General features: G+C 38.6%; 1 protein-coding gene across 1 annotated transcript; it reads left to right on the plus strand.

The window, feature by feature from the left end:
- Nucleotides 1–1532: 1532 nt before the first annotated feature.
- Nucleotides 1533–25552, plus strand: LOC140166220 (uncharacterized). Its single transcript, XM_072189620.1, has 9 exons — nt 1533–1666; nt 6372–6638; nt 6813–6893; nt 7941–8126; nt 16075–16137; nt 16728–16949; nt 18944–19006; nt 19479–19569; nt 25323–25552. Exons 1-9 carry the CDS (start codon nt 1603–1605, stop codon nt 25387–25389), a joined length of 1104 nt encoding a protein of 367 aa, XP_072045721.1. The 5' UTR covers nt 1533–1602; the 3' UTR covers nt 25390–25552.
- The last annotated feature ends 2001 nt before the right edge of the window (nt 25553–27553 follow it).

Below are 27553 nucleotides of genomic sequence, written 5' to 3' on the forward strand. Positions count from 1 at the left end.
CTCCCTTTCCCTCAATAAATGTCGGAGAGACTGGAGAGCCGAATCAATAATTCAAAAAGTGCTTTCTTCAACATTGAATTTAGTCCAATAGATTGCCGTAACCATCGTGCAAATCTTGTTAAATTTGCCACATTTGGCAGAAATACAGTACTTAGAGAGCTAATCATTATAGGCTATGCATGGAGTAGTACTAGGCCCTACTATGCAGCCATTTCAACAGCACCCATATTTTGTGGGAAAAGGTTTACACGGTGGGTCAAGTTCAAAATTGCTGAGAATTGGTTAAAATTAATACACATAGTCATAAGGATTCAGAAAAGGTATACATTGACCTCTCTGCAACAAAATTAGAGACATTTTCATTTTCGTCCCCTGTTGAGCCGAAATTTGACCTATGACGTCACACTGTTACCTATTTGCCCATAACTCCATAACCGTACGTCACGTGTAGGTCAAAGTATACTTTTTTTGAATCCTTATGACCAGATGATGTCGATGGTATGGGTTGTGAGCAAGTTTAAATAATTTTGAACTTGATGTGCAAATGCAAAGTTCAAAGCCCTTTTCCTAATAGGGGGTACCGGGTGTTGTTGAAATGGCTCCATAGCCTACATTGATCACCTCTATAGACGAATCCAAGTAGCCAAGTCATGGTCGGGATTTGGTCGGACATCTTTGGGTAGCCGTTAGCACCAACCTGGTGCTTTGAGCGTCCAATTGTGCACATAAAAGCCGCCTAACACCTAGAGAAGATGCAAGGACGAGGAGGGTTAATAGAATAATAGCTAATAATATATATAATGGAGATAATTCCGCTGGTAATCCCGTCGTATGGCATCTATTCAGCATACATAGTCCTTTTGTTCGCAAGTAGGCCTACATCAATGCATAGATACCGCGTGTAGTTAATCCGATTATTATGTCACTTCAACAGCGAATAGACCATGCTGTGTGTTTTGTCGAAGGGAACTGTATTGTGTTATTCTTTTGTCTGCCTGTGTTTTCGCGGAAGGTGTAAAACGGGTGATGGAATGCAGTTTAATATTTCCGCCAAGGCCGAATCATTTCACATTTTGAGTGCATTGTAGCCGACGGCTACCCAACTAAAGGCTGCTAGTCAGGTGTAGGAATGCGTGCATTTGGATTCGTCTATAGCCCTTTTTCTTTCATCCTTTGCCCTTCTCAGTTTCTCTTTCATTTTTTTGTCAGAGGGGCACTTTTTCTTTCATTTTTTGTCAGGGGGGCACTCTGCCCCACCTGCCCCCCCCGGCTATGCTACTGATAAGGAAACGAAACCGAGATTAACTTGTTCTAAGATCGAGAATTTATGGAGATCTAATTTTACAAATGCTGTGTCATATTTAATAGTGTTTATCTTTGTGGTATATAAACATGTAATCGATATTGAAACCAACTTTCACTCGTACATGTACGAATACTTCCTCCCTTAACTATAATGATCTATGATATAGAATAAATAACACAGACAAAGATTATTGTCATGACAACTTTTAGATTGTTCCTAGAATTATTTTTGAAACGACTATACACATCAGAAATATATAGGAATGTAGCTGGTATTCTTGGTTTGTACCCGCAATCATGGAAGTTTTACACGTTTTAGTCAGCTCTATGGTCTTAACAGTATTGCGAATCGCGGAAGCGGGTATGTATAAAAGGTTTGACCATTTCAGTATGAAAATGTATCTTTTTATTAAGGTCAATTGAAAGAAACTGTTCTTCTATAGGCTTATACAGGCCTAATACATGATGTAGGCCTATATCATGATATGCATGGGCGTGTGCAGGATTTGCGGGGGGCTGAATATAAATCGTTTGCGCCACTAAGTATATTACATCGCGCTTGCGCGACGTAGGGGTGTGTCTGAGGGGGGATGTGCCCCCCTCAGAAGTGAGAAATTTGTGCAAAATGAAGAACCAATGTCGGGTGTCCAAAGCAGAAACCAAAAAGGCGAAAGCAGGGGGTGTCTGAGGGGGGCTTTGCCCCCATCAGAAGTGAGAAACTTTTGCAAACTGAAGGCCCAATTGAAGCCATTTGGTGGACCATTCTGGCACTATTATTGTGTACAATTTTAGCCCAAATTGAAGCCATTCGTGGACAAATTTTCACTATTATTGTATAAATTATTGCTTTTAGTGTTGGGTGAAGCGAAAAGGGGAATTTGTTTATCCATACACACTGTGTATTAACACAGGGGAGTTGGAAAAATTTGCAAAATGAAGCTCCAATTGAAGCCATTTGGTGCATCATTTTTACACTTTCTTTAAGCATGTTAAGGGTCTAGAATAGAGATTTGATTATTTATGTTCACCCAGACATGTTACACACAGCACATTATGGGATAAAGTGTGTGGGGGGGGGAGGCCCCCGTGTAGAAAAGATCAAAATACATTCAATATAAGTTTCCAAAAAGTAAGCAGAAAAATTAGAAAGTGTCTACTCTATAATAAATCACATCGATCATATACATATGCACAATTTTTGGATCGTGGGTTTAGGAAGCTTGTCAACACTGGCAGGCCAAGCGTTTGCGGCGGTCCATGGGGCTGGCCCCCTGGTGGGGCCCCCTTATGTAAGAAAATTTTGTATTTGGTGAACTAAAATGCATAATTTCAGGCCCTCGTTTAGTCTAAATTCACGATCACCAAATTATCAAGAAAAAAGGGTATATGTGATTTTTTGGGGAGGTGCAGGGCAAAAGGATACTCCAGCCCTCCCCCCCCCGCCAGCCCCACTTAAAATGTTGGGGCATACCTCCTCCATTCCCCTGGATTACCTACGTCTATTCTGACGTATCATAGGCCTGTAAATATGGCGGCATACCAGGTACTCTAAATCCATTAAGCGGGGAAGGGGGGGCTCAAATATCGTTAGCTATCATTGGCTTTCTTTGTTTCCTTTTCCTTTACTTCTTCCTTTCTTTCCTTTTCTTTCTTCCTTTCTTTCTTTTCTTTTCTTTCTTCCTTTCTTTCTCCTCTTCTTTTTTCCGGGGTCCGTGCGTGCGGGGGGCTGAAGCCCCCAAAGCCCCCCCCCCCCTGGACACGCTAGTGATATGTACCGTGGATATATAACAATTCAGTTGTAGTCCATAATACCTATCGTGTAGGCCTGTTCTTCTCCTCTCTTCTACAAACTACTCTGTATTTACTAAACATTTAAGAGTAAATATTGATCCTGCGGCTTGCTAGACCGACGCTCTACCACTAGCGTCAGAGGTATGAATAGTTGTAGTGCTCTGCCCTTGGTTATAAGAACGCGTGCTATCTCTAACACTACTCTCTCGTGTATTCGCGTTTTAGTATTGAGCAAATTAATAAACTTTCAAATGCTGCATTCAGCGAGTTTATTGATTTGGTCAATACCCGGCTTTTTTTAAATCAACGCGACTACAAGTATAACGTCCCTTTTTTTTTAGCTATGTAGATCTTTTCAGCAGCAGCATAATACAAAATGGCCGCTATACCTCAGCAATACACGTGTACCACGTCGATGGCTCTGAATGTAGGCTCAATTGACTCCACGGGTAGAGTCAATTGACTCTGTAGTGAAAATCAGGTCCCACTATTGAGAGTCGGTGTCAAATAACTACCGCGTCGTACATCGACATCGTCTGGTAAATAATTACATTGTACATCATGAAAACTAAATCAATACCCAGGATCGATACACGTGAATGTGCTATGCACGATTTGATATGCAGACGATAAATCTTTGGATACCGGGGTAGAAAATGATGAATATCTCCCGTAATTTTTACGTTCTTAAATCAAAAACTGACAAAAATCCAGATTTTATATGCAGAAATCCAGAAAATCCAGATTTTATATGCAGAAATAGGGAATAACTACAGGGGAATATGTTTGTCATCCATCGTAGCAAAAACATTCAACAGGCTGCTACTCAATAGGATTCGCCCTTACCTTGACCCGGTCCTGAGATTCAACCAAAATGGTTTTCGACCTGGGAGATCTACGGTGTCACAACTACTTGCTCTAAGGAGGATAATTGAAGAAGTCAAGAACAACAATCTCAATGCAGCAGTAATATTCATCGATTTCAAGAAGGCATTTGATACCATCCACAGTGGGAAAATGCTTGACATAATGAGAGCATATTAAGTCCCAGAGAGGCTAGTGGCTGCCATAGGATGCATGTACCATCATACTATAGCTCATGTCACATCACCTGATGGTGTCACTAAGGATTTTGAGATCCAAGCAGGAGTTCTGCAGGGAGACACTCTGGCACCATTCCTCTTTATCGTAGTCCTTGATTATGTTTTAAGGAAGGCTATGGAAGGCAATGAAGAGCGACTTGGCTTTACTCTGGAGCCCAGGAAAAGTAGGCGAATAGGCCCACGCACAATCACAGACCTGGATTTTGCAGACGATATTGCTCTTCTAGCTGACAGCCTCAAAGACGCGCAAGAACTGTTACATCTTGTTGAAGCTGCTGCACGCACAGAAAGTGGGACTAAGAATGAATGCCCAAAAGACCAAGGCAATGCTGTACAAGGAAACTCCGTCTTCAATAAAAGCACTGGACGGAAGTGAATTGGAGATAGTACAAGACTTCAAATATCTAGGTGCATGGACTGCCAGTAGTGAGAAGGACTTCAACATCTGGAAAAGTAATCTACCAAGAGATCTAAAGATCAAGTTGTTTACCACCACTGTAGAATCGGTACTAACATATGGCGCTGAAACATGGACAATAATAACAACTAAATTGAGAAAAGCTATGGATGGCTGCTATACCCGTCTCTTGCGGAAGGCACTAGATATCTCATGGCAAACTCACACCACCAACAAAGAACTATATGGGAATCTACCAATCTCTGAGAGGCTCAGGATTAGAAGGTTAAAGTTTGCAGGGCACTGTGCAAGAAGCGAAGAGGAAGCAGCTTCAAGTGTTCTTATGTGGCAGCCCAAACATGGAAAGCGAACAAGAGGTGCACCCAAGAAGGATTATATCAAGATGTTGGCAGATGATACAGGATTAACAGGCCCAGACATCAAGAATTGTATGCTTGACAGAGCAGTTTGGAGAGCCATTATGGGAGTCCGACTACAAGAGTCGACATAAGCAAGTAAGCAAGCAATATGCAGAACAGAAAAAAATGACAGCTGCCATCATTCGTAAACAATCGGGGTAACAAAACATAATTACAAGCGCAATGTGGACCACTGGTGGAGGCAGTCTAATGCAGATGACGTACCAGGCTCACTGAGATCTACAGAGGTCAGTCACCGGGCTATTGTCAATAGCCTTAGTCGGATGTCCCTCGGCCCATTATGCGTCTCAAAACTATAACAGGTCGGGGCAAAATGCGTGGCTATTGAGGAACAAGTGGATTTGACCTACCATCATGGCGATTTCTGCCATGAAAATATCGGGGCAATGACACTGTGCGTCGTGCATGACTCCACGGATAGAGTCAACTGACGATCTTGTGACAGTCAGGCGACTCCTTTTGAGAGCCAGTGCTAGTTTACTCCACTTTGAGAGTCACTTGACTCCATTATGGCTATCAGTGTACGTGTTCATATCGCCAGAATTTGATTGGTTGAATATGTTTTGATAGTCGCGAATGATCGGTGTTTTTCGTAAAAGTCATCCTGGAAAGGCCTATATGGTTGGTCAGTGGCATAGCCAGCTTTACAAATGTGCCAACGGCCTAGAGATTTCGGGTGTGCACTTGTGTAGGTTGGCTGTTCTAAGAGGGATGCAGAAAGCCCGGGCAGACTCCCGCTCCAACACGTTGTTTGATGTATATAGAATTGGCTTCATTATTAACTAAATGCAAACTATAGATGGCGCTATTTATCCGAAATCATATTATATTAATTTGCAAGGTTAGGTGATCAATACTGGCTTTAAAACAGATGGAATAGGTAAAACAAGCAGCAAAGAAATAAATAAAAAGCTTGAAAGAGTAATTTTCAGTAACTAAATAGTGCCACCAATTTTGTCATAAATAGATACATTTTATATCCGAAAAGCTTTTAAAAAATGCTGTAAAAGTGAATAATTTTGTAAAAGAGGGGAAATTTAAAGTTGAAAATGACTCAAAAGCATCTGTATACATTGGTATGATATCGCTCTTAGCTGTTTAAGCCTAAAATTTGGTTGTACATGATGTTTTGTTTGAAAAACTAATAAATGATCACATCAAACAGCCGTGCCAAGGAAATGGAAATCTCCACATATCAAAGGTCATATCAACTGTCAAATTCCCCCTGCCCACCTCAATCCCAAGAATTCTGGTTACGTATAGCCTACGTCGATATTGGGTAATGTTACGATCATTTACACTCATTTCATGATACTTTTATTTTCAATTATCAAGGTCCTTTTCAGTCACATTTTCAATTAAGGGAATCAGTTCCAAATACAAATGGCACCATGGTCGCCTATTGGTTCCGAGACGATGACGACATATGGACTCCTATATTTGGCGGATGCTTCGACAATGCAGAGCCGCCTAGTAAATGGTACGCTGGGAAGGCATGCAAAGAAAACGGCTACCTTGGTGGGTGGGAAAAAATGATTGCAGTGACGGATCTAGACGACAAATACCATACTAATATAACAACACGGGTAAATTGCGACATAGGTAGGTAATAACAATTATGACCATTTGTTTTTCATGAGCTGGCTGTCGAAAATTACACGATCAGCTGGTAACTTTTTTTTTTTTAAATGGGAACCTTTTCTTTATGAAATCGCACATTATTGCTTTAAGCGGCTTCGTCGACAGTGTAATTTACTATCTTCTTTATTTTGTAAGGTGACGACTCTGAGAAATCGAACTGCGTCGATTATGATCCTAAGTGTACCGTCAAATACATAGGAGGAGTTCAATGTTTCAGTAAGTAAAATGCATTTGATTCAAAGTTTTACAAGACACCGTATACACAAGATGCATGCAGGCACACTTCCTAATCGTAGTAAAGTTAAAAGTTTCCCCTACAAAATGTAGTGTTGGTAACTACTCAGAGTTTATTGGAAGACTGGCTCACAGTGGCGCCGGACGTAGCCAATGGCATGAATGGGTAGTTGCCCCTGGAACATCCCCAATGCTTGCATGGCTGTCGTAAATGTAGGCCTTTATACAGTGTTATATGACATTTTTGACCATTTTATTTACATATTCCCCCATGACACATTGGCCCCCACCGTTTAACCCCTCCCCTTCTGAAAAAAAATCATGGCACTGCTTGTTCATGCACATTCAGGTTGCTAACATGATCAATATGATTGCATGTCTCAAGGCTTAAAATCCAATGCGGAAATGCGGTTTTCCCGCCCCCTGTTTTCGCCAACTCAAACTATAAACAAGCTTGAGATACTCGGAACTTCTTATACACATAATGAAATCTTTTCACTAATTCAAAGTCTTAATCACACAATTCTACTATTATTGCTTTTAAAACATAATTTAACAGATATTTTGTGTGTTTTTTGTTGTAAAAATTAAAAAGAAAATGGGAGCAAAAAATTAAATTGGCCAATTTCTCCGCGCACCGCATTATTTAAAAAAAAAAAAACCTGTATAGACGAATCAAATTTCACGCATTCCTATACCTTAATGGCTGCCATAGTTGGGTCCCCGTCGGCTCAATCTTACCTAAAATGTGACATAATGCGGCCTTGGAGGGTATTTTAAACTGCATTCTATCACCCGTGTTACACGTAAACAAAAGAATGATGACAGTTTACAACACCAAAGAATCTAACATCGATTTTTAAGCGGCTTTTTGGTGTTGCGGGGACCCAAAGATGGCCGGCCAATTCCTGACCATGACTTGGCAGGATTCGTCTATAGATGTATGTACTCTCTCTTTTTTGGACACTGCAATCTAATGATTTCTTCTTATAATGATTTAATAATTATGCCAATTGTTTTCTTTACTAGATGCTACCAGAGCTAGACGAGCAACATGCAATTCATCAATACCAGTGTCCTATCTGGAGGTTTACTTTGGTGATCAATGGGTACAAGTTTGTCGGTCTAATAATAATCAAAATACCGCATCACTTTGTCGCACTTTGGGTTTGGAAGCACAGCCAATCGCAGAAAATTGTCACACCAATCTAGCAGGTATTATAATTAATGAATTAATAAATCTCCATTTTTGGCCTCATGTCTCGCTTGAGTCTGTTGCACCAGCAACTTACAAAGGTTATGTTGCATGTACTTAGGCCTCGTGTCTAACTTGAGTCGGTGTTTCACTATCAACTTACAAAGGTTATGTTGCACTCAGGCCTCGTGTCTCACTTGAGTTTGTGTTGCACTATCAACTATCAAGGTTATGTTGCAATCAGGCCTCGTGTCTCGCTTGAGTCTGTGTTGCACCAACAACTTACAAAGGTATGTTGCACTCAGGCTTCGTGCACAGAGAACCCATCCTTGAGAGGGCACTCTATTCACGTGGTTTCTTTTCCAACGCTAAAAGAACGAATTTTGGTGGTTTGCAAGTGAAATGTATCCGCACTATCGATTGATTACGTAACTGTTATGAATAATTTATTAGGTTTTTCAATGCAATCGCCTCGACCCATTAGTACATTATTATCTGTATTATACTGCTCTCCTAGATGTAACTGATTATATCCTAAATAACATGAATGATGGTAAAGTAACCGGGTCAATTTTCTTAGATCTTAAAAAAGCATTTGATACGGTAAATCATGATCTTTTATTTGATAAATTGTATTCATATGGTATCACTGGCATGTCACTGGACTGGTTCAAATCGTATCTGAGTGGTAGATCCCAAGCTGTCAATATAAATTCAACTCTCTCTGATTTTAAAGATATTAATATTGGGATACCACAAGGATCAATATTGGGTCCTTTGTTATTTATTATTTTTGTTAATTCTTTACCAGAATCTGTTAATTGTAAGTGCGTAATGTATGCAGATGACACAACTCTTTTAGTTAGTTCACCAGATCCAACAATATTACAGTCTAATCTCAAGAGTAACCTAGATATGATAGCTAAATGGTTCAAGTCTAATAAACTCACTTTAAACATTAAAAAGACTAAGATCATGCTATTCGGCTCTAGACAGAAGTTAAGTAAATTTAAGGATTTATCTCTTGCCTATGGAAATGAGAGCATAGAAATTGTAAATAAATACAAATATTTAGGTGTAGTATTTGACCCAAACTTATCTTGGAGTGAACACGTAAATTATATGTCATCTAATGTATCTAAACGTATCGGTGTAATTGGTAGAGTCAAGAATTATCTTCCACCTAGTACTGTGAACATGCTCGCTAAAGCTCTAGTCTTCCCTCATTTTGACTATTGTAGTTCTGTTTGGAATAATGTCAATGCTAATTATCATCATGAGCTCCAGGTCTTGCAGAACAAGCTTGCTCGAATGCTTCTCCATGCTGACATCAGAACTCCAATTGACAAAATGATGGAAGATCTGAATTGGGTAAAACTAAATTGTAGATGGGATAATCAATCACTGATTGTTACTTTCAAGTGTCTTAAACAAATAGCTCCATCTTATCTCTCAGCTATTTTCAGTTTTACACATTCAAGTCATGACAAAGGTACTCGAAGTCAAACTCATAATGCCCTGATTGTTCCTACATGGAATATTTTTGCTGGTAAAGAACATTCAATTACAGAGCTGCAGTACTCTGGAATAATCTTCCACTGAACATTCGTTCAAACTTTATGGCCATGAGTATGTTATGAGTTCAAAAATGCTATTGCTGTTTAACAATACTGTGTATATATTTACCTAGCTGGGGGGGGGTTTACACCCCCAGCTAGGTACTGTAATGCTATCCGATCTTTCTTCTTTCCTCTTTCTGGCAATACATTTCAAAATGCTTCTCCTCCTACATGTTAAGCTATGTTACACCCTACAGTTACGTAACTTACACATATGTATCGGCTATATCCAGTGCCCATAGGGTCTAAACAGAATTGGGGTAAATGGTCATTAAGGGGGCATTTCCTGTATTTAACCAAATACCTTCAAAATGCTTCTTCTGCCACATATTATATCGTACAATGATGTCATTTGCATATATGCATCGCCTAGAACTTGCTTACAGAATTGTGGTCAAAGGTCATTAAAGGGGCAAAATCTTACAATTGCATTATATGGACATCTGTAAGGGGTATGGGGCTCAAACTCGGTGACAACAAATCTCATGACCAGGGGAACAATTTTCACGGGTCAGGTCAAAGGTCATGCAGAGGTCAAATTTTAGAAATGAATTTCCTGGACATCTGTAAGGGGTACGGGGCTCAGACTTGGTAACAACAAACTTAATGATCAGGGGGACATTTTGGAACACTTTGCAGGGGTCAGGTCAAAGGTTATCTGGGGTCAAATCTTATAATTTCATTTTCTGGATATCTGTAAGGGGTATGGGGCCCAAACTCTGTGACAACAAATCTCATGATCAGGGAACATTTTGCAGGGGTCAGGTCAAAGGTCATGCAGAGGTCAAATCTTATAAATGTACTTTTGGACATCTGTAAGGAATACAGGACTCAAACTCGGTGACAACAAACCTCATGACCAGGGAACATTTTTGGAACATTTTGCAGGGGTCAAATACCTCCACAACACCAACACGCCCCAGCTAGGTTTGTGGTCTATGACCACCATTTGCCACTAGTTTGTAATTATGTTTTTGGTTTATGATAATAATGGTAATGATGTAGTTCCTATTATTTTCATCTTTTTTCATGCCTGTGTATATACATTACTGTATTATTTTCATATCCTCATTTGTATTATAGTATTCTTTGTATTTTGATTGTTTAATTTATTATACAATGTATATTGATATTGTCTGATCTGGACCTCTTGGGAGATCAGTATTTATGTATTGAAAGAGCTTACCAGAATAAAGATAGATTGAATGAATCAAAGTACTTGGAATAGCAATACGGTGTGTTCAATGAACTACGCCATAATACTGACGGAGTTTTAATGGCGTTTAATGGCGTTTCTTCTCTCCATACACAGATGAACCAATACAATATATTGCCGGATTTCTGTATGTAGAACACGCAGTTAACAACAATTGAGCGCTATTAAGGGGGTACTTCACCCCTGGCCAATTTTGTGCCTATTTTTGCATTTTTCTCAAAAAATTATAGCGCACTGGGGACAAGTAAGATATGTATATTATAGGGGCAAGGACTACAACATGGGAATATCTGATACAAGGCATGAAGGAATGTACTCATCTGGTCTGGAATGTACTCATCTGGTCAAGAACAAAAGAGCCGTCCATGGCTCAGAATTAGTTAAGAACATTATGGAAGTTGACTACATATCCGAAAGAATGATCAGACTCAGAATACAACAAGAGGAAGAGGTTACAACATACATCCAAGTGTATGCCCCATGCAATGATTCCTAATCAGATGAAGACAAGGATACATTCTTTGAAGATGTTATAAACAGTACAAAACATCAGGATATGCTGGTGGTAATGGGAGACATGAATGGACATGTGGGAAGTGAACGATCACCGTGCATTTATATGGGAAGATTACCTAGGACGTACCCCACAGTGCACCAAACTCAAGTCGGAATTACAATGGACAACTCATCTTGGAACTTTGTGCCCAACATGATCTCTTTGTCGCAAATATATTCGTCCAACATACGAGTAGCCAAATATTCACATGGTATAAGTGGAATGACCTCACCAAAGCTTCTCAGCTTGACTACATCCTCATTAAAAAGACAGATCGATGCAAAGTGAATGACTCTAAAGCAATGCCAAACATCCACATAGATACTGATCACAGACCAGTCATGATGGAAACAAGTGCCAGGAGAAGACCACGGCCAAATAAAAGGCAGCAACCTGAAACAATAAACTTCGGATAATTAGCAGAAGAACCAGTGAAGGCAGCCATGGAACAACAGATGGATCAGCTATTCCAAAAACTATCAGATCAAGAAGGAAAGACAGAAGAAGAGTGGACATGGTTCAAAGATGCTCTAACAGACACCCTTAAAGCAAATTGTGGGACTAAGAAAAGAAAAACGGGACAAGTGAAAGGGACATCCTGGTGGAATGACACGGTCAACCAAAGAGAAGAAAAGACTCTTCAAGAAATGGTCCAAAACCAACCCGGAAACAGACTACAACGAGTACAGGGAAGCCCGGCGTAACTGCAAGAATACTATCAAAGAAGCCAAAGACCAGTCTTGGAAAACATATGGGGAAGATCTGGCAGAAAAATCTAATAGCTCAAGCAGAGAGTTCTTTAAAGCAGTTAAAGTCTACAAACAGCGGGACGAGCCTTTTGATCCAACCGCCATCATAAACGACAAGGATGGAAATCCCCTCACAGACAGCTGCGAAATCACCAACAGATGGGCAGAATACTTCGAAGATTTGCTCGACCCAAGCGGTGATGGTGACAGACAACAGCAGCAGCCCTTCCATCCTCGGTTCCAAAAGGAAGTTGATCTACCCATACTCCAGGAGGAAGTCAGAAATGCTATTAAAACCAGTCCCAAAAACGAGGCAGCTGGAATTGATGACATCACAACAGAAGCCGTACTTGCTTGTGGAGATACAGGAGTCAAATGGCTGACAAGAGTGTTCAACAGGGCTTGGGAGGAGCGAGCTTTGCCCGATGACTGGCAACGTGCACTAATTGTCCCCATCTGGAAGAAAAAAGGGAGTAAAAGAGATTGTAGCAAATATAGAGGAATCTCTCTACTCAGCCATACTGGGAAGATTTATGCACAGATCTTAGAGAAATGAATAAGACCAGTTGTCGAACATCAGCTGAGTGAAGCGCAGTTTGGGTTCAGGAAGAACAGAGGGTGCACTGATGCCATATTTGCTCTGAGACAGCTGTGTGAAAGGAGTATTGAGTACAACCAAGATCTGTACACTATATTCATAGACCAAGAAAAGGCGTTTGATCGAGTAAACAGAGATCTACTCTGGACTGTGCTAGAAGACTACGGTGTAAAAGGGCAACTACTGGACAGTGTGAGTGTGAGAGCCATCTATAGGGGCAGCTTCTGCATTGTCAGGACAAGGACAGGACTCACCCAGTGGTTTCCTGTGAAGCCAGGTGTCCGACAAGGATGCGTCCTCTCGCCTCTCCTGTTCCTCATTTTTATGGACAGGATCACCCAAGAAGCAAATCTAGATGAAGAAGTTCTTAATGAACTACTGTTTGTTTGCTGATGATCAATGTCTCATCCACCATGACAGTCTTATCTTACAAAACCACACAAACAGACTGCACGCAACCTGCCAGAAGTATGGCATGAGTATAAGCATTCCAAAGACAGAAACCATGCTGATCAGCCGATCCCAAAAGACCTTGGACATCAAGATTGACAACACAACCCTCCAGCAATCGAAGGAGTTTAAGTACATGGGCAGCATCTTTACTGGAGACGGGAAGATAGACCGAGAAATTGAAACCAGATGCCAGAAAGCAAACAACATCACCTTCATGCTTGGGCCTATACTTTCCCACTCAGCCGCACACCGACATCGCCTGGCTAATAATTACTTGGTATACCAGAGATACTAAAATCAATACCCGGGATCGATACACATGAATGTGCTATGCACGATTTTGATATTCAGACGAAAATCTTTGGATACCGGGATAGAAAATGATGAATATCTCCCGTAAATGATTTCGTCTAAAGAAACCAGATGTGGTTCTTTGCACTTGAATATATGTGTTGAACAGATATGATAGTCGTTAGCTTGCGTCTTGAGAAAGAAGCTTGTGTCTTGAACTCAAAAACTGACAATAATTCTGATTTTATATGTGCCAAATTATATAGCGCAGTGTATAAGCCAATCGTGGGTAGTCTAAAAGCATATGACCTATGGCATGTATGGCGTACCATGCTCGACTCACACACCGCGAGGTCAGTCACCGGGCAATTGTCAGTAGCCTTAGTCAGATGTCCTTCGGCCAAATGGATACCAACAAGACAAGTGGCCGAGCGGTCTAAGGCGCTAGGTTCATAGAGTATCCAAAGCGGTGCGCCGTGAGTTTTAATTTTACTTTCAAAAAATTTCATATTGGGGAAATGTGACTGGGAGAATTGATGTATGGCGTGGAGTGGTGTGGTGTCAGCCGGTTGCTTCGTGTCTCACTTGAGTTTGTGTTGCACTACCAACTTACAAAGATTATGTTGCACTCAGGCCTCGTGTCTCACTTGAGTCTGTGTTGCACTAGCAAATTACAAAGGTTATGTTGCACTCAGGCCTCGTGTCTCACTTGAGTTTGTGTTGCACTATCAACTTACAAAGGTTATGTTGCACTCAGGTCTCGTGTCTCACTTGAGTTTGTGTTGCACTACCAACTTACAAAGGTTATGTTGCACTCAGGCCTCGTGTCTCACTTGAGTTTGTGTTGCACTACCAACTTACAAAGATTTCATATTGGGGAAATGTGACTGGGAGAATTGATGTATGGCGTGGAGTGGTGTGGTGTCAGCCGGTTGCTTCGTGTCTCACTTGAGTTTGTGTTGCACTACCAACTTACAAAGATTATGTTGCACTCAGGCCTCGTGTCTCACTTGAGTCTGTGTTGCACTAGCAAATTACAAAGGTTATGTTGCACTCAGGCCTCGTGTCTCACTTGAGTTTGTGTTGCACTATCAACTTACAAAGGTTATGTTGCACTCAGGTCTCGTGTCTCACTTGAGTTTGTGTTGCACTACCAACTTACAAAGATTATGTTGCACTCAGGCCTCGTTCCTCACTTGAGTCTGTGTTGCACTATCAACTTACAAAGGTTATGTTGCACTCAGGTCTCGTGTCTCACTTGAGTTTGTGTTGCACTAGCAACTTACAAAGGTTATGTTGCACTCAGGCCTCGTGTCTCACTTGAGTTTGTGTTGCACTACCAACTTACAAAGATTATGTTGCACTCAGGCCTCGTTCCTCACTTGAGTCTGTGTTGCACTAGCAACGTACAAAGGTTATGTTGCACTCAGGCCTCGTGTCTCACTTGAGTTTGTGTTGCACTATCAACTTACAAAGGTTATGTTGCACTCAGGTCTCGTGTCTCACTTGAGTTTGTGTTGCACTATCAACTTACAAAGGTTATGTTGCACTCAGGCCTCGTGTCTCACTTGAGTTTGTGTTGCACTACCAACTTACAAAGATTATGTTGCACTCAGGCCTCGTTCCTCACTTGAGTCTGTGTTGCACTAGCAACGTACAAAGGTTATGTTGCACTCAGGTCTCGTGTCTCACTTGAGTTTGTGTTGCATTAGCAACTTACAAAGGTTATGTTGCACTCAGGCCTCGTGCCTCACTTGAGTTTGTGTTGCATTGCCAACTTACAAAGATTATGTTGCACTCAGACCTCGTTCCTCACTTGAGTCTGTGTTGCACTAGCAACTTACAAAGGTTATGTTGCACTCAGGCCTCGTGTCTCACTTGAGTTTGTGTTGCACTACCAACTTACAAAGATTATGTTGCACTCAGGCCTCGTTCCTCACTTGAGTCTGTGTTGCACTAGCAACTTACAAAGGTTATGTTGCACTCAGGCTTCGTGTCTCACTAGCGGCTACTCATAGAAATAGGCCTACTCTATATATAACATATTTTGAAATGTAATCATTATGCCCGTTTCCATTATGGAAAGTCAATATGGACGGTGCGGTGCGGAATTGGCGAAATAGTTCAAATGATAGGAGATTACACAACAAGGTTTCCTTACTACATATTCAAATTCATATTCATATTTTATTATTCTACAGGGAGCATTTCCTTTCAAAACAAGGTAAATCACGAATCACGAGTGATCATGTACTTAAACACCGTGGCAATGTTGATTTTAATCTTTACATGCAAAATTACCTTTTGATAGTGTTTTAGATTTTTAGAGGAAAAACATCCAGATATTTCGACCTTTAAAATTGTTATTGAATTTAGTTACGTCATTGTATGAGGTTATTTGTTTCATGTTATTCAGTGAACAAACTCATCATCATACATGTAGTTTGATATGTTTATAATTATGTTTTATATTACTATATTATCAGGTTATCGTTTCCATGGGTGTGCATCTGTAGGCGCTTGCGATGAGTGCACCGTGAAATGTTCAGGTATGTCCATATGAGATAAATTAAGTTATTGATCACATGTTAAAACAACTAATTCATTTACCACTTCTTTTTTTCGGCTTCTACAGACATTTTCAATTCATATGATTTTGATCCCGTTTTGATCTCTGTGTGAGCTCACGAATGTATGTGGAATGTATGGGGGGAGTTCGAATGCACCATCAAAGTGAGGCTGTGTATTTAGCAAAACACATACAAACCGAGGATTTGCGTAAAACCGAGGCTACCAAGCGAGGCAACAAAGCGAGGATGCCGTTTATATGCTTCTGACGTATAGCGAGGGGGGCGGGTATAGTGGGTATATAAGCTTACTCCTCACTTCTAATGTGCAATGCAAATTTCCTCGGTCTTTATGCATGTTTCTTTTTTATCCTCGCTTTGCAATGTGTGTAATTTTTTGTAAATCTCGCTTTGTATGGGGGACCGGGTAGGGGTGTGTTTGCAGACGTGCGAGTGGATGCGTGGGCTCTTTGCTGATAGCGGAACTGTTCACGAAAAGCCGCAACAGAAAAATACGATCACAATTGAAAACTTTGTGATAAATTGCTGTTTTGTACGTTCTTTCTCATCAGTGCCAAAACACCAAACCTGCAGGAATCCGGGGATTCCAGAGTTTGGGTTTCGTCGCTATAACTCTGACATTTTCACCCGTGTTTTTCCTTTTGGAGCGACAGTTGAATATGACTGTGATCCCGATTATCGCCGACACGGTGCACAGAGGCTTGAATGTGTTTTGCAAGACGCACATGGAAACTGTAGCTGGAGTGATGAAATGCCGGTTTGTATTATAAAAAGTAAGAATTTCTAAGCGTTTGTTCAGGTAAACGGTAAATTGCGTAATTTTGTTTTGTTTTTTTGCTTTGTATTATTATTCAGAAGCGTATTCGAAGCGGGCATTTTAGTGGTTGCAAAAGGAAAATTTGCCCATTTACGGAGTTGCCCCGGGCTAGGACGATTCGATTGGGCATGAAGTGCACCCACACTCAAAAAAAAAGAAGGAAAAAAAAGATGGCGCTATATTATGACATAAAACGTAGAATAATAACTTTAATCGAAAAGGATGTATAATGGCTGAATCCCGGGGCTAAATCACATCTTTCATATTTGGAAAAAGACACTTAGACAAAGGTTCCGATTAGACCCTAAAAAGAATTGTAAGAATTGCAAAGGCTAGAAAGAACCATTTTATACATGTAAAAGGTTCTGTATAAGGCTTAAATAAACCATTTTGGGTTCTTTCAATTTCATATAACCCTACATGTGGCTGTCCTAAAGTAGAATCACTAGAGCCTTTTTTCTTAACTCGAACGAAGCTTTGAAACACCCTGGAGCATAATTGAACAACACAATGAATCGCAATAACGAACATCATATGCCTGACCGTGGCGTAACCGGGGTGAAAATAAGGACGGCAAAGAGAAAAGTGTCATTAAAATGACTGAAAATGCGACTAAAAATTGACGAATGGGGACGACAATTTGGCTTTGCCTCCTCACACTAAAAGGCTGGCAACGCTGCTGCCCGGTGCTGCCATCAACGTTTTCTGACTCGGGCTAACATTGCTAACCAATTACTGTTCACACCCCGGTTCGCACAAATAGGCCCTTCATCGGCCAAAAATATTCATAACACTAACAAAACCCCATCCACATGATATTAACAATTCTTATATTCAATTTTAAGAAACCATCGACTTCACTAAATTCCTGAAGGAAGGTAAAAGTGCCGAACCGGATGACAAAGACCACGGTGTAGTCAAACATTCTCTTCCTCAGATTACAAATCCTCTCTTACACATTTTCAATCGCTTAATAACAAACGGTCTTGAATCGTTCCTTCTCAAAGCATAATCTTGCCGCAGTAATTCATATCGTCAAAAGTAACGATCCGTCTTCATTTTATAAACTACCGCACAATTTCAGTCCTTCCAGCTCGGCTTCTTTGAACTCCACGAAAAGTAATGTATTCTTGATTTATCTTCAGTGGCAAAAATACATCCAGCAAAAGCTTAACATGGCTTCCGCACCAACCACACCAATAACATGACAATATTATCGATATAGGCCTATCATAAAAATGAACGAAGCCCTAATTAAGAAACGTCACACGATTGGGACCTTCCTTGATCTCTCCAAAGCATTCGATCCCATTAACCACGACATATTATCACCAAACATGAGCATATTATGGTATACGAGGTCCTGCACTCAAATGGTTCACACTCAATCTTCCCAATCTCTCCAGCCGCTACTCTGCGGAGTTCAACAAAAATGGATATTGTGTCCTTTTCCTCGATTATGTCACAAATATCACCTCAAGTGACACCAACCTTAACGCCATGATAGATTTTTTTTTCTCAGCCTCTTGGTCAGGTACATGCCTTAATAGTAGTAATTATAGAAACATTTCCGGGGTCTACAATATTCAGAGATATTTCCGAGGTCTACGATAGACTTTTCCGAGGTCGTAGGTATTTAGAGACATTTCCGAGGTCTACGATATTTAGAGACATTTCAGGGGTCGTGGGTATTTAAAGACATTTCTGGGGTATAGAAACATTAATTTACACATCTTGGAAATTGTGTCCACTGATAACTAGAGAGCACCCGAGCACCGATACATGAGAACCAAAGTATAGGCCTATGGACAGGTTGACTTTTAGACCGAAACGGTAACTTTTTAAGGAGCAACCTGTCCTGTGGAGTAGTCTCCCGGTATAGTCTCTTTGGCTAGGCTGAATTTTACACACTTAATACTTAGGTTAGATATCGTAATTATATTTTTTCAGATTCAGAAGAGCCCGTTGTACATCTGAGAAATAATATGATGAACTATTATTGTTTAATTAAAGGTGAGCAATATTATCCTGACTTAAAGGTGTCTGACCAGATCGATAGCCTCATCCCCCATTTTGCCGCATAAAAACTGAGATTTTGGTATCAGATGAAAGCTCATATTTTGTCACTACTCGGGGTAAAATTTAATACCCGAGATATTATTTCGTTTGGATAATGTGGACAAAAATGTGGTAAAAGTGGTAACCACCACCTGAAGTATGTTCTATTCTATGGCGCATTGTTGGGCTATAATACAATACACGTTTTTGCTTCTCATACAAAAACGCTGGAGTATTATGCAACTCAAAAGCTGGAAACAGATCAATTTAATGGTAGGTCTCAATGTAAATGCGATTTGAAGTTTTAATTAAAAGTTAATTTGAAAAAAGGATTACCAACAAGAACAAAATACTATTCGTCCGTTTGTAGAATTCGTAATTTTTAATCTGCCATTTAATATCGTTGGTTTGCATGACGTCTTTATAGATATCTTACTAGTTGTCATCGCAGTTACGTCGCTGATAACAGTTGGAAGTTTGGCTTACATAATCTTTCTGGGATGGAGACTATCAACAAGGTAATCTTCAGTATGAAATCAAACGTTGATTTCAACATTATTTTGATCAATGAAACACCTGTAAATAAAAATTCCCTTTAAAAGGGAAGGCCAGCCTCAATGCAGAAGAGGTCTTGTAAATAGTTTGGGTCACCGTGAAAGGCATTTTTAGGATCACGCTTACATCCATGTTACATGACAGTTCACCAAACCATCAATGGTGAGAACATGCACACTGAAACAGCAAAAAACATTAACTCCTATAAACTCCTGTCAACTCTTTAATTCATTACTCCAAATTGTTCTGTATTTTTGTCTTTACTGCTTTTTACCCATGCTTATTATTAAAATCAAGAAATACACTGCAGTTGTTAGTTAATTCGCTATGTTAACTCAATTTACATGCACATTTTATTTTAAAATAATTTTATATTATTTCGCAATGTACATGATAAAGGACTGATCATTCACTACAATCTTCACTTTTAAACTGTATTTTTTGAATGTGTTGATTGTTAGTCCGAAACTCCTGCAAAGCTATGGACATAGCATCTTACCTACTCCATTCTGTAATAGTCTGCATTGTGTGTTTTCTCAGTCTTCAATCATTTTGTTGAATGTAATTTTATGAATCAAATAAAAAAGATAGAAATTGGCCTCACTTTAGTTATGTGTCATTTTACAGTATTTATAATCTATAAAGTAAGACAATAATTTATTTATTTTCTATAAGTGCATGTCAAAATATGGGATATATTGTTCAATATTATAGCTAGCCCCTAAAAACTTTATTTTCAATCGGATTTTTCCCGTTGAAAAGACAAAACTGATGTTAAAGATAGCAATAATATCATCAATAACATTTTGAGTCAATTTTATCCATAAAACGATACAGGATAGGATAGATAATTACTTTGACTTCAATGTGGTCCATATAATGAAGATTTTGATTCTACAACATTATTAGATCTGTTATCAACATATCAATTATGCACTCACAGGCAACCAAACATCATGCTATGCTCAGTAGTCCACTGATATGACCTCGTGATCATTCCCCGCTTTGACCATGTCATTTTTTTTGATATGCTGATTGCTGAACAAGTTTATGTTTATATGTGTAGGCCTAACCTATGATAACTTTTTAAGTCATAATTAATTCAAACATAACTTTGGCAATACTCATCGTTTTCGTTCGCTGAAACGGCAAAACATACTTTCTTTTCCTTGCAAATCGAATTAGCAGACATCAAAAACATTTCCACCACGAGAAGTAAAAAAAATAATTCATACCAATAGAAGAAGGCTATAATCTTAGCTAATCTTTAGTGTACACAAACCCCATCTCAGAATTAGGTACCAGCCCTATGGGCTGGCGAAAAACATGAAAACCAGACACAATCGAGAATACTATCTATCTATGTCTTACCATCCCCGGAATTTCCAGGCTATATTCCTCCAAAAAATACTTGATGATTTTTAGTATTGGTGTATGGGGTGGATTATGTGGTGCTTGCTTGTGGGGTAAGCAGGGGCTATTTTAACGTGCCTCCTGGCACGTTTGTGCAGTGAGATTAAAAATCCGTGCAGTGACAATTAAAAATCCGTGCTTAAAATATTCATATGCCATCAGAGATTTTATACTATGAGATAAGACACTCTTTACAAACTGCCTATACCATGCTATACCGCAGTTGAAGACAGGCAATTCGCAAGCGTCGTCACTCATTAATAAAAAAAGTTCTGGCAATGACGTAATCTTAATTATAAATGCGGAAATCACAATTGTACATGTACTGTCTGCTGTACTCCTGTCTTCCAACAAGTGCCGGAGTGTCGCGGTCCTGATGCCATTCGAAAAACTCATTTTTTTTGCTATAGCCCTTATCATATGATCACTTTCAGGTGAAAAATGCGCGCTGCGCGCACTTAACACTTCATCACACCTTTTCTCATGTTTCTTGAAATACTGAGACAAAATCAGGGTTTTTGCCTTTCCTCAATAGGGGATCTAAGGCGGATCACTTGACCACTCTCGTTTGAGCTCGCAATATTGATCATGCCAGTCAGTAAAAATAGTCTTTATACCTATAATAAGTGAACAAAGCGCCTGAATTTATTTATTTATTTCAACTTTCTTTATACAGGGTAGCTCCTTCAGTGTAAGAGCACTGTTATTCTTGGAGGCCCTGTGACATACAGGGTGTAATTTAATTAAATATTACACAATATTACAAGAAAACATACAAAACCATTATAAAGAAATTACAACAATCATGAAAAATTATATAAAAGTGAAAATCAATGAACAGTGGGGTTTGTGAGAGCTCTTGATTTAAATTCACTTAGGCTCAAGGAAATATAATTATTGCGAGTGTCAACATCAACAGAACTATTCCACAAATTTGCTGCTCTCACCTGAAACAATCTCTTACCAGAGTTATTGTTAAATTGAGGAACAACAAGTGAATTGGAGGAAGTACCTCTTGTGTTATGATCATGAGTGAATTTGGTAAATGAAAATTTGGAACAAAGATAATCAGGAGCTCTACCAGTAAGGCACTTATATAACATAATAAGAATGTGATTATTCCACCTATTATCTAGTTTGAGCCACTTGAGAGAAGACATCATTGAATCAATATTAGTTCTGATATCAGCAGAAAGAATAATTCTGGCAAGGTTGTTCAAGAGAATTTGTAACTTGCTTGACAGAGTAAGAGAGCAGTTGGACCAAACTTGACTGCAATAATCAAAATGAGGCATGACAAGAGAATCAGCAAGTTTTTGAGAATATAATTTGGAAGATAATATTTAACACGACGAATAACACCACAACGTTTAGAAACGTTGGAAGCAATTGAATCAATATGATGTGACCAAGTCATGTGACTATCGAAAATAATACCAAGATATTTGAAATTGTCAACTCTCTCAATAGTCTCATCATCATAAATTAAAGAAATATTTTGGTACTTACTAAGATTTTGTGGGGTACCAAAAAGCATCAATTTTGTTTTGCTGATATTCAGAGTGAGGTGGTTCTTTTTAAACCAACTGGCAATTTTACACATGTTAAGATTGAGGCTGTTTTGAAGACACAAAGGATCTGATGAGCTAACAAGTAATGACGTATCATCAGCATACATTACTGTTTTACATATAACACTATCAGGAAGATCATTTACAAAAATAATAAATAATAAAGGACCTAATATAGACCCTTGTGGAATTCCAATGTTAATTGGTTTTAAATCTGATAAGGAACTACCTACTTTTACTGACTGCATTCTATTTTTGAGATAGGATTTGAACCAGTTGAGTTCAAAGTTCCTGATGCCAAATTTCTTGAGCTTATTAAGAAGAAGACTGTGATTGACAGTGTCAAAAGCCTTCTTAAGGTCAAGAAATATGGCACCAGTTACCTTTCCCTCAGCATGCAGTTTTATTTGGGGGGGGGGGGGTGATTCAATTTCAGGGTGAATTTTAAACGAAAGTGGGAGATTTTGTGTACTCATTTTGTCGGTGATTTTTTTCTATGTTGTGTTGATTCAAGTACAAGAGCTTGAATCAAGGCTACCATTTTTCCGTGAGCATGTCGTGAATTGTGAAATCGAATTTTAAACTTCTCTCTTCGCCTCCATTGTGAAAATCTTATTCTGTTATGATATGTTGATGCTGATATTCAAATCATTTCTTCATCAAATTTCTAAATTAACAATTTGCATATATCAGTGTGTTCTTTGTGTATGTGGAGGGGCTGTATGGGAGTTTACTCCCCATGAAAAATGCATTCCCTAACACCCTATATGGTAGGGCTATTTTACCTTAATTTTGGGCTAAATTAGATTGAAATAATTGAAAAAATTATCACAATAGCACAGGACCAGAATGATGCCTAACAGGGTTTTTTTTTTTGCCCCACAGACAACTGACCATAATATGCCACTGAACATGTAAAATACATGGATCCCCAAAAGAACTTTTACATGACCGCATTGTGGTTTTATGTGTAATATGCCTAACTGTTTCACTGTAGTGTATTTATTATAGGCTATTTGTAGGTTTATATATGTTAAATTTGGTGTCAAAATAAGTTTTCTCTATGCAAAGATACTGTGTTTCCGATAGGTAGAACCAGAATCTGCCGGTTACCAAGAAAGCAATGTTGAGCAAATTGTGTTATTGAGGTGGATTTTTAATTTGAAAGTGCTTTCATTATATTGTTCGACTGGTTCCAAGGAATAAAATAGGCAAATGGCCACGTTTCTCTAGGATACCTAATTAATGAGGTATAGGTCAAAGGATACAATGAAATTGTCAAGGGTCAAAAATGATGGTCCATATCAAATAAAAATAAAAATCAATTTATTCGTCATCTAATTCTAGAAACATATTGGCGTAGATCCCGGTGGATTACCAATATAGCAACTACACTGCAAAAACAAGTGTTTTTATTTAAACACCATATTGTGTTTATTAGAGCAACACTTAATAAACACAAAATTCATGTTAATGGTCTAACACTAATGTTAATGGCTCTAACACTAATGTTCATAAATTAACACTTGGTGTTATATACAAACATTTGTGTTTGTAATATAACACCAAGTGTTAATTTATGAACATTAGTGTTAGACCATTAACATGAATGTGTTTATTAAGTGTTGCTCTAATAAACACAATATGGTGTTTAAATAGTAGTTGCAGTGTACCAATAGGGGGATGGTCCATACAATCATCCTACCCATGGGCGTTAATCCCGGGGGGACAGGGAAACGTGTCCCACCCTCTCCGCCCACCTTTCGGCAATATGACCCATTTTTTGTTTTTTCAGCCACTTTTTAACTATTTTGTCCGGTTGTCCCCCCACATTTCAAGCCGGATTGGCTCTAATTATCCCACCCTATGTTGACACGTGTATGTGGGTTTCTGACCAAATTCACCTCATATTTGTCCATTTTACCCTAAAAGGTACAGCGTCTTATTTTGTCGCCAAAAAGTGATGGATTCACTACACTTTAAGAATTCTTTTACAACCCCATCCCCTCCGATGTCCTAAAGAAATCTACGCCACTGTTTAACAACCTTACATTATAATTAGTTATTAGGTGAGGTTTGATACAGATTATAACTAGTAGAGTAGTTTGTATCTGATACGGACCCGGACTCCGAAACTAGGTGTAATCCGTATCACCCGAAACCGAACCTAATAACAGCTTTATCATACCGTTCAAATAATCTCACACAACGAGGAAAACTATTCACGGATGTATTTCTTGGCCTTAACACTTGAACCCATGCCCCTCTCTGTTAGACTTGCTAATGTCATTTTGGCATTTTCGGCCATTTAGTATATTAATGATCCCTTTTTTTGCATATGGATGGGTCCTTTTTTAATATTTTCTTAATTTTAGGATCGGATTATAGGTACTATTTGAAATTTTTGCCCCTCCCCCGTCCCCAAACTGGCTGGTCCACCTATGCCTCCAATGATTAAAATAAGTCTACATGAGGTCACAAATGTGGCACCAAAATGAGTGATTTGAAAGTGTGGTAAAATCTCAGCAACTTAAGGGGCCAATTGACCCCCACCACACCCACCCACCTACTTCGATGCCCACTGCGACAAAAGTAAACGTGCAGTGATTTTTTCTTCTAAAATAGCCCCTGGGGGTAAGCATGGGTGTATGCAAGAAGGACGGATTGTTGTTGATGAATTTTTCATGTGAATATTAATATTATCAAAACGTCTTTTGTATTTTTTCTTACAGAAAAGACAACAAATTGAAATATTCAACTCTACCCAAACCACGAAGTAACGAATCTAGCCGAACATAATTCTTCACTAAAAGCCTAAAATAAAGTGGTCTTGTGCAGAATTGCCCGATACATGGGGTATCAGTGTTGCTCAAAACGGACGCGTTGGATAAACTTACTTGTACTTCCGAACTCTCCACGCAGGTGTCGACTGCAGACGACAAGTTTCAATTATTTTAATAAAAGAAATGTACCGTACATTCTCATGACAATTTGGAATCAGCTTTATAATGAATACAAGTACAAACAGGCCTATAGTATTGGTTCAGTGATTCTTGAGATAGCTCTTGATATGTTGACAAAATATCTCAAAACTTTGACTTTTTATGTTGAAGCCTATGGCTATCCAGACTATGCCATAGTCGAATTTGATGAATAGAAATAATATGTTATTAATCATGATGAACTCATTCGGTTGAACTCGAAATTATACTCAATACTGTTTATTGTAACATCAAAATACTAGTAAATGGTTATTTTTTATATTATTACTGATTAGTGACAGTAAAAATAAGTTGCCCCTTTTAATTTCGAGCCAAACAAATGAGGTAAAACGAAGAAAATTGGTAGGACTATTTCATTCCAGCGCCTACAATGCATGTATTTAGCTCGCCGATTATAATTATCATGATTATCGGGAGCTTCACGCAGCTGATGGGATTCAAACAAGACGTATAAGACGAATAGCGATATACACACAGTTTATGCGTCAAGTCGACGTACAGCGCCTACAATACGTGTATAATCTCGCCAATCATATTATTTATCGTGATTATTGGCGGAGCTACACGCAGCTAATGGGATGTACAAACAAGACGCACTACGAATAGCGATACAGTTTATACGGTAAGCCACGTGTTCAATGATTCAATATACACACGCAGGTGACGTATATTTATTCAGCACTCGATCGGTGAGCTCAGAATAAAACCGGGGATGCCGGGTTTTATTATAAATGGTAAATTTTACTGTAATTAAAGCACTTCAGGCTTCACAGGGCATTTATGTATGTATTTATTTATAAATAAATAAATAAATACATAATAAATAAAAGAAAAAAATAAATAAATATATAAATAAATAAATATATAAATAATGGTATATTTTACTGTAATTAAAGCACTTCAGGCTTCACATGGCATTTATGTACACCAATGGCCATTAAAATGGTGCAAAACGTAGAAATTCGAAAAAAAATTAGGGCGTTGCTGTGGAGCAAATCACACATTAATGGCATAATCACACATTAATGGCATTTTTTTCTTTAGATTTGGAGCCTTTGGATGAGATGGTTGGAGAACAGCATGCATGCACTTTTGTTCTGTTTCTTTAGATACGGCACGATTTAGGGCAAGAAAAAAAAACCGGGACACTTTTGGAGATATCATCATCATCACTTTATACATTTTTTCTAAGCAACATACTGTTTTAATGAGAATTTTTTCTTAAAATGCATGTAACAACTATATTTATTGTTCCATTTATCATACACACTCTACATCTCACCCAAGAAGTTACCAAACTTTAAGACTATCACAATGCCATGAATTGTTGGCATTGTGACTACAAAATACTCTTTACTTGTCTACTCACAGTCTACTATACGTTCACCATAATATACAGGCCTATAACAGGCATAAAACATCACGATTTTCATCACGAAACAAAGTAACACATAAGGAATCATTTGTTTAAAAGCGTGATGAAATAAAACATCACAATTTTCATCACAAAACAAAGTAATACATAAGAAATCATTTTGTTTAAAGCGTGATGAAAAAAACATCACGATTTTCATCACGAAACAAAGTAATACATAAGAAATCATTTCTTTTAATGCGTGATGAAATAAAACATCACGATTTTCATCACAAAACAAAGTAATACATAAGAAATCATTAATTTTTTTTAGAGCGTGATGAAATAAAACATCACAATTTTCATCACAAAACAAAGTAATACATAAGAAATCATTTGCTTTAGAGCGTGATGAAATAAAACATCACGATTTTCATCACGAAACAAAGTAATACATAAGAAATCATTTCTTTTAATGCGTGATGAAATAAAACATCACAATTTTCATCACAAAACAAAGTAATACATAAGAAATCATTTTGTTTAAAGCGTGATGAAAAAAACATCACGATTTTCATCACGAAACAAAGTAATACATAAGAAATAA

This window comes from Amphiura filiformis, chromosome 12 (assembly GCF_039555335.1).
Source record: "Amphiura filiformis chromosome 12, Afil_fr2py, whole genome shotgun sequence".
In the NCBI taxonomy this organism is placed as follows: domain Eukaryota; kingdom Metazoa; phylum Echinodermata; class Ophiuroidea; order Amphilepidida; family Amphiuridae; genus Amphiura; species Amphiura filiformis.

Excerpts from the sequence above, each read along its gene's own strand:
- LOC140166220 (XM_072189620.1), top strand. The coding sequence starts at position 1,603 with ATGGAAGTTTTACACGTTTTAGTCAGCTCTATGGTCTTAACAGTATTG. Across the intron at positions 8,127-16,074 it reads TTGTCACACCAATCTAGCAG|GTTATCGTTTCCATGGGTGT; the intron begins GTATTATAATTA and ends CTATATTATCAG. Across the intron at positions 19,570-25,322 it reads GGATGGAGACTATCAACAAG|AAAAGACAACAAATTGAAAT; the intron begins GTAATCTTCAGT and ends TTTTTCTTACAG.